Raw genomic sequence first — 8689 nt, forward strand, 5'->3', positions numbered from 1 at the left:
TTTAAAAATATATACGTGACATGTTAGAGTTAACACGTCCTTAATGCATTACTTCCCTGCATGCAGTTAGAAACTGATATGCTCATCATATGCATTTGGGTTTTTGGTGGTTTTTGTTGGTTTGTTTGTTTTATTTTAAACAACTGACATTTGGGGGGCTTGTGGAAGAGAACAGTTCCCAGACAGGACAACAAGCCCAGTTTAAGAACAGTACAATACAAATTCTTGCCTAACAGTAATTCTGGCAGCAGGTGCTCCAGGGTTATTCAGGCAGTTGGTGCTACGATTTGCTGAGCAACTAGCACAGCAGGGTTTCTACATGTTCAGGACCTGTTAGGATTGTACTTCTGATGAATTAACTGATATGTAGAAACAGGCAAATTTTTTCCCTCACTAACTTGGAATGGACTTGCTGATGGTAGATCTGGGATTCGCAAGACTACTCAAAAGTTGTAGCCTCAAACTATTTTCTAGTAAAACAAGAAATTCTGGGCAGCAGCCTATATTTTCTCTCCTATTCCCTTAAGGGTTGTCAAACCCAGCCAAGAATTACTTTTAAACAGAGATCTTTATTGTTTGCATAGTGCAGCCTTCTATTTACTTGGGAATAGCCAGTTCTGTAATTAAATTTCCTGCAAAAAGGATTGGGGAGGGATGGGGGAGGGGGGAGGGAACACAGAAGTTTGGGAAAAAAAACACAAAAACAAAGAAAGAAAAACCCAATCCAACAAATGACCTGTGAAACCCAAAGTATGACTGGGCTCACCATTTTTGTAACACGTTCCATATAGGAATTTGAAAAATATAAGAGATTAAACCATAGGCATAAAATCTGCAATATCCTGACAAAAGAGTAGTGGCAGAATGCAAGCTACATTTGTGGGAGTTTTTTCCTCTCTGGATTTGGTTTTGTGAGATTTTTAAGTTAGGATAATTAACACATGCATTTAAAGTCTGTTGGGACAGGCTAAGGGACAAAATTATTGTGTCTATAATATCCATTAAATTCTCAGTGCACTTTCAGGGTGGATAAGAGTCAGGCAGCTTGAAAGTGAAAGGAATCATGTGGAGCTTATATGCTGTACAGACCATGTAGGTTATGTCCAGTGAGATTATGAAAGTTTAAAGGTTAAAGAGGAAAACCCTCACTTTTGTACCTGGTGAAATGTCAGAAGATGGGAGTGAATGGAAAGAGAGGGATGTGAAGCCATTCAGAATGTGTGAGTCTAAGTCGTAGGGCTCTGCAAGACATTGCTGGCAGAGGAGTTAAGGAGTGTCGAGATTTTTTGTTTAAGTAAAGAGACACTGTTAATAAAATATACCTAATAATCTAGTGTGGAGCGGTTTCAGTACTCTGATTTTTCCTCAGGCCAGATTGGAATTTGTCAAAGAGACTAAATTGAGACAGATGGGAAAGCAACTGGTAATACACAGCTTATTCAAGCAGACTTGAAAGAGACATGAAAGGAGAATTTTACATTAAAAGCCTGAAAATAAAACATGAACTCTGATGATATTTACTCTCAGAAGGTTTTAGAGTAGTTTTCTTTAAGTCTAGGGTAATGATGGCAGATTTTAGCACTGATACTATACAAATTGGGTGAAATTAATGTCTAATTAGAGTGACCAAAAAAGAACCACAAGTCAAAAAATAGTTGATGTCTTGATAGACTTCAAAAAAGATGCAATACAGCCATGCGAAACTTGTGTAGCCAGCCAAATGAATCTTGGACAAAACAAGACATAATGCCTAGTGCCAGAAGAGCTAAATTAGGAACAGAAAATCTATTCATCCATGGACCAAGGCTTCTGTATTTAATTGAACCAAATAACCAATTGTAGAACTGCGATGCTAATAATAATTAATACTAATAATGAAAAACTACAACTTAGAGGTCATCTGATGGATCATAATATGGCTAACACTGAAAAACACACTCAGTGCTTAAGCCATAGCTATGCCCAAAGACTTATGTGCACTACTGGTATTAGAGTTCCGTGACTGAGTATTCCAAGTCATTTACAAACCGGAGACATTATAGCCCCAAGTCCATAACTAAAGCCTTCCTCTTTTGTGCCAAGAAAAAGAAGGAAGGAACGCTGAGGCATCTGTAAGGTCTATCAAGTGCAATAGAAATTATTTTCTGATTATTTCCTTAGAATTACTAAGAAAACCATGAGTTTAATTACTAAGAAAACCATGAGTTTATCTCTTACATTAAGAAACAAACTTTCTGCTCCAAAGATGCTGTCTCACTGAGAAGAAAAATCATCTGTTAGTTTTACTAGGACATCCAAATCTGGCTTGAAAGAGGCTAGACTGAAGAATGATAGATAGAATATATCCACGTTGATCCCTCGCATTTCATGTCTGTAGGAAAATTACTCAGGCAATTTCTTGACTATCATTCAACCTGACTTACTATGCCAGCTTCCACTGGCTTCCTGAAGGGCTGCATGTCCATTTTTAAGATGTCTGCTGGAAAACATGTCTCAATTTCCTTTCCTCAGGGACCAACCAGCCTATGCCAAGAATGCATGTGTAGCTTGAGAGTAAGAAGGTGCAGGAATCTCAGATTAGTTCTGTTCAGGGTGTTATTTTCAGTCAGTTGTAAATTAAATGTGTTCTCCGACTGAGGTTGCACACAGTAAATTACATGAGAAATCTGATTTGCCTGGAATAAACTTAGTAAAATCACCCAGATACCTCCTGAAGGCCACTCAGAAATGGCAGGTTTTAAGTGGTGTTTAGGATTTTGTTCAGAAAGTGAAAGAGCTGCGTCTATGGAAAGTCTGTGTGTACAGCTTTCACACCCTATAAAACACTCTACCTACCAAAGTATGGAGCCTTCTGGGTAGTAGATATCCTCTGTCATTCTCACTGAAACTAGACCACAAATGCAAAATCTATGAGTCCATAAGAATAAATTAATAAGAAATTAATTCTGTAACAGAATTAGACCAAGACTTCACCATTTATTCAGTTTGGTCTTGGCAGCACTGGTGCTTCCACGTGGGGTCAGTGGAAGAGTAAGATGGGTCCAGACAATAGAAGAGGAGAATGGGATTGGGTGGAGTGAGGGTACTCTCTGGGTGGGAAAGGAGAGGCTGAGAGGAGGTGGGGGACCCGTGGGTGACTTTGGGCAATCTTAGTAGTTCTCTTTCAGGATCTTTGCAGTGCAGAGCCCTTGCCCTCAGCCCATTTCATCTCAGGTCTCTCTCCTGGCTCTTTTACTCGAGTAGCCCCTTAAGTCCTCCCTTATATTACTCTATACAAAATAGCAGTGTCTTCTTCCCCAATAGCCAGTGTTTGTACCCTCATGGGCTGCTGGAGAAGAAGACAGGGTTAGATTCAAATCCAGGCAAATATCATGGTCTGCTGGAGAAGACGACAGGGTTAGATTCAAATCCAGGCCGATATGCCTACAGGAAGAAATTGGCCAGCAAGGCACTGAGAGAGATTCTTAATGAGGATTTTCATTTACTATTACTGGGCCTCACTACTATGGACAAGTGATTGATTGCTGTTGTGGAGAGAAAGGCTGCAGCTTACTATATAACTTCCCTACACACTCCAGTTCATCCACTGCCAAAAGGAGGAAGGGAGGCAGGGAAGAGAGGGGGGAAAAAAAAAAAAAGCTCTCAGGCATTTCTTTGTAGTGCTCTTTTCAAGAGAAATAATTGTGTTAATGCCTACATTACCTAAACTTCTGCAAGAGACAAATCCTCTTTGATGCTTCCTACTTGCTGCCAAAAGTATCCCAGATAGACTGTGTGCTGTCTGTTGCAAATCTCAGTCATAAGCTGCCTCATCTCCCATGAAACTACTTGCCTAATGTGGGGGCATACATTCCAGTCCCCCAGACAGTATCTTTCCAGTGGTAGTTACTTGAGTATCACAACACCAAGTCCCTCTGCAGATGTCCATGTTTGTTTCCTTGTGCAGAGATGCCTCTGGCTTTTGAGGGATATTTCCCCAGCTGTGAGGAGGGAAACTATTTTTTACACTATGCTCTGCTTCCATTTCTCCCCAGCTGGCATTAGTCATTAATAGTTACCTAGCAGCACACATGCTTCACTGGGAGGTAAGTAGAAGATGACAGTGAGGAAGGAACATTTGGTACCCCAGCAACAACAAATGCAACATCTATCTGTTACCAACAAACTATGGGTCAGGGAGATCACTCCAAGTGATCTGCACTCGAAGTGCAGAAGTCGTTAGTGTTGGTCAAAACAAAACAACAAAAAAAAACAACCAAAAAAAAGTGTGTGTATGGGGGGGCGGGTGTTGAATACAGAAGAGCTGAATCAGCCAGGCTTACGTGTGAACTGCCCAGTAACACCAATGATACAAGCTAATGGAGTATGTTTAAAATAATATCCGAATCTTTCTATTGGCAGTACAATCTAAGAGGCAGCTGAATGGCAGAAATCAAAACACCTGGTGAGGGGACTATTTCAGGGCAGTGGGAGGAAAGAGTTACGTTCTGTGATTTTATACTCCCCATAATGAATGGGGGGAAAGTCTCTTCTTATTCTTTTATACTATTATAAACCTATTTCTTATAGATTTTATGAAATGAATATAACTGGATTAATGAAAATCATATGGAAACTAATGCTTTACCTGTGTTATCTGCTTCTGAATTATTTGCTGAAAAAGAATGAAGATATTCCCTAGAAATATTACCTGCTTTCGGTATAGCAAAGTATCTTAATAGTTGTGGAAAAGGAAAAAAAAAATCCTTATAAAGTAAGACTTCAAAACAGCTAATACCATTTTTACACTTGTATTTTGAAATAGGATTGTATAAAGCTGAATTTATCTTCTTTTTTGCATCAGATGCTGTCAAGTTATTTAAATCTAAAATCCTAGTGGAATGGATATTATACATTTCATAATGCTTTTACAAGTGGTTGCATGATATTTAAGGTTGTATTTTCAGATCTAAATTAACAGTGCTTCACTTTAGATACCAGAGAAACAGAAACTACATATCTTAGCATACAGTTATGCATCTGCACGTCTGTCATTGAGCCATTGCAGCATATTTTTGCAAAACAGAATATTATATTTGGCAGTGCTTAGACCATAAGTTCTATTGTGTTGTTGCTATTGTTTTTGTATTTAAGGCTTTTTGGTGATGTAAGCCCTTGTTAGCTAAGGTCAGTGAGCACTAGTAAGCAGATGAATATGATGTAAATTGGTAGAAGACATTTGCTGAAAGTATGGACATATCTCACAGAGGTGACGTCCAGCTGTTACTGAACTCACCCTCTCTACTTGTCTAGCATAAATGCCAGAGCAACCCAAAAGACTGACTCTCCTCATGCTTATTGACAGCTGAATCGTGGCTACCCATAGTTCAGGATACATAGCTGATGGAAATGTAACACCTACCTGGCATCCTTTTACCTCTGTTTCCAGGAAGGCTCACCTTATTTTTTTGTGATTCAATGAATGCCTTATTTCTTTTCTGAGAACACATGGAAATTTTACATATCTCTTGGATGAGAAAGACTGACTTTGCAGCTTTGGGCTGTGAGAAGGTAGTACAAGAAGGCCAACATGATACTTTTAACCTCTGTGTGGGAAGGGAGAGACTCTATAGGTATTCATATACTGGCAAACACTTTGAGCTGCAGCTGCTTGCCTGGAAAAAGGTTGGTTAGGCTAAGCCTAATCCAAAATTACCTCTGAAATTCCTTCCTGCACTGTACAATCTCTTCCCTTCCTGAAGCACCTTTCCCTTCCAGAAATCCCCTCTCTCTTACTCTGAAATTGGTGTTTAGGCCATTTCTCTGGGAATGAGGAGACTGTTGTTCTGAGGAAAATGGATTTTTTTCATGGAAGAGGTTGAGTGGTCTGTCATGTCCCAGAAGAGCTAATATCTTGGTTTGAAGGCACCGCACTTTCCCGTATCATTCTGCTATTGCTCAACTATTAGATAAAATGCATATGATCTCTTTGATACTTCTTTTACATGTGTTTCCTGTTGAAAGGATGAATTTAGACATCTACTTTCAGAGAAGTTTTGGGGCTGTGAATCCCTGAAAATAGTTTCCTCAGGACACATCCAGATTTACTGCTGGGATACATGATGGCATACCCAGGACCCTCTGAGAACTAGTTCTCATTGGGTTTCCCATCTGTGGAAGTTACGGTGTGCGTGGTAACTTGTGCGTGTGCTAGTTTTGTCCCATTATTGACTACAGGTATGGCCTTGGCATGCATCAGAGACTGGGTAAATGAGTACTAAATCTGACCATACAGCTATCCCAACCAAGAACTGAAGCCCTATCCTCACCTCAGCAGGGCTTGTCAGCTGGTTTATCCACTGTGTTTGGCCTTCAGTTTCTCCAAACTGTTTTAGGTTTCTATCTCTTCCCAGGGAGATAGAGTATCTAATTCAGGCCTGGAATGACACTGGACAGCAGGGCAGATAGAAATGAAGCATTGTGATAATGAATAGCTAGGCCATACAGATGCAAGAAAATTATCAAATCGATTTGCCATGTGTCACACAGGGATCCTCATCTCCCATTTGTTGATGTTTCATACTTGCTAGCTTGCACCTGGTCTCCGCTCTGGTGAAACCAGTACTTGGCAGTGAGAACAAGGTGCAGCCCAGAGTAAAGCCATGCCACAGTCCAGGGTATACATACACTATCTCATGAATCTCTTGATCCGGAGACCTTCATCCTGGTGCTAACCAAAAAATGTCAGGAGAGACAGAGCCAATACAAATATAACCTGAGGTTTTAAACACCTATGCATCTAAGTGCTATTTGTGACTACCATTTGCCTTTAGCTTTGAATAAATTCACATGTCAATCATTTTTACTAATTCAAAGACTTACTTGCCTTCAAAATAGTAAAAAGAAACTATCAGAGTCAAAAAAGTCTTCCTTTTGGAAAGGATTTCTCCTCAGAGTTCCTTTTTGCTGCATTCTTTTCTCACGCATTCCTTGCATTACTAGGGTTTCAAAGGGCAGGTGCAAAAAAAACTAGTAGAAGTGAGATTTAGCTTAGTTAATACCTTCCCTTCATATAAAATTAGTCCCTAGGACACTACACTAGAGACAGAAAAAAACATTCTGTCCCTCCATCAGATTGCTTCCTCTAGCTTTTCTTTTTTTTACTAAGCCTCAGACATTATGGCTATTAATATTTTCTGATCCTCTTCTCAGCTTATCATAAAACATCTGCTCCCATTTTGTCCAGTTTGGTGACAGAGATGTATGGCATGCTACAATGTATTAATAATGCTCTTCTCTTGAATGAGTATCTTCCCTTTGATTCACACTGTTAAATAATCTAATCCATGTGCTGGAATGACAGATACAACTTTGGAATCAACTGCAAGAATATTGGTTGGTATGGCAGGGGGACATTCCTCTGCTGGTTTATTTTTCTTTAGCATTAGTGTTACATTGGCTTGTCTAAACGTCTGTAATAAATTGCTTTTCTCTCAGGAATTTTCAAATAATTTAGTTAAGAGACTGTTAATCATATGTAAAATAATTTCTATTCAGTCCTGGCCTACATCCATTAGTCCTAAAGTTATATTTTTTTAGAGATTTCATATGGCTAGCCTGTCACTAAATGTACAGTAAAATCCACATCTTTTTCTTTCCTTTTCTTTTTTAAGCTCTGGGGTTTTTTTTGGCAACACAAGTAACATAAACATTGTCTTGTGGTGCCTAATATCATGTAATGACTGAGACAACTCAGTTAAAATATTATATAAGATTCTTCAGCTATACTGAGAGCTTCTGATAATATCAGTTAGGCTAAAGGAGAGTCTACTTTATTAGTTTACATGCTAGAATCTAACTACCATGTGTATGCTTTTTTAATTAAGCAGAGTTTAAATTGAACACACCCATTCCACCCTTTTCCTGCTTCTCTGTTTTAAAGAGTTATCTACATCTTCTCCCAGTCCTTAATTTTATACCCAAACACCCATCTGAAAAACTGCATCTCATTCATTTATTTCCTTTATTTCCAATACTGAAATTGTCAAGTATAACCCTGTGGCTCATTGAGATCCAGTGTAAAACACAAGTACATTTCCTTCATGTTAGAGGTGGTTGCTTGGGTTTCTTTGGGTTTATTGATGTTTACCTAGCTAGTCAATGAGAATTTCTGTCAAGTAGTGGTGTATACATGGCAATGACAATGATAGTGTAATTTGCCTCTATTACTTCCTGATATCAGGATTCTGCTGCACTGCCAATTTCATATCTGTTGTTATTATTTGTTTGACAGAACCAAAAACATGCCAGGTGCTTTGCAAAACAGAGAACAAGAAAAATCCCTTTCCAGAAGAGATGACAGCCTGAATAGAAATGACATAATGACAGGAGACAAAGGAAGCAGAAAGGGGAAGCAAAACAAGAGTTATAACCATAAGATCATGAGATTGGTTTGGAGGCACAGTGAACGCTATGAGGCATTTTTTTAAAGCGCATAAGGACTGTAGTTGGGATTAGAGAATGGAAATGTAGAAAAGAAGCATGGAAAGGAATGGAGAAGAAGGGAGGAACAGACTGGCAACAGGAGGAAGAGTAAACAGAGGTGTATGGGAGAGGCCAGAACACACACCTGACAAACTGAGGATTATGACTAATGCCAAGAATGAAAGACCACATCTGAAGAGCATGATGATTTCAGGAGGATGGCGAA

The 8689-nt window shown here is 39.2% G+C and overlaps 1 protein-coding gene across 2 annotated transcripts in view; it reads left to right on the forward strand.

Moving 5' to 3' along the window:
• The window catches only part of EPHA7 (EPH receptor A7), a 182104-nt gene extending 173636 nt beyond the window's left edge, over window positions 1–8468 (forward strand). For both annotated transcript variants that reach the window (XM_019472761.1, XM_009281922.1), the window contains one exon: window positions 8273–8468. In XM_019472761.1, coding sequence (XP_019328306.1) covers window positions 8273–8468 — 196 coding nt within the window. The remainder of the gene's footprint in view (window positions 1–8272) is intronic.
• The last annotated feature ends 221 nt before the right edge of the window (window positions 8469–8689 follow it).

The sequence above is a fragment of the Aptenodytes forsteri genome, unplaced genomic scaffold (genome assembly GCF_000699145.1).
Source record: "Aptenodytes forsteri isolate BGI_AS27 unplaced genomic scaffold, ASM69914v1 Scaffold20, whole genome shotgun sequence".
In the NCBI taxonomy this organism is placed as follows: domain Eukaryota; kingdom Metazoa; phylum Chordata; class Aves; order Sphenisciformes; family Spheniscidae; genus Aptenodytes; species Aptenodytes forsteri.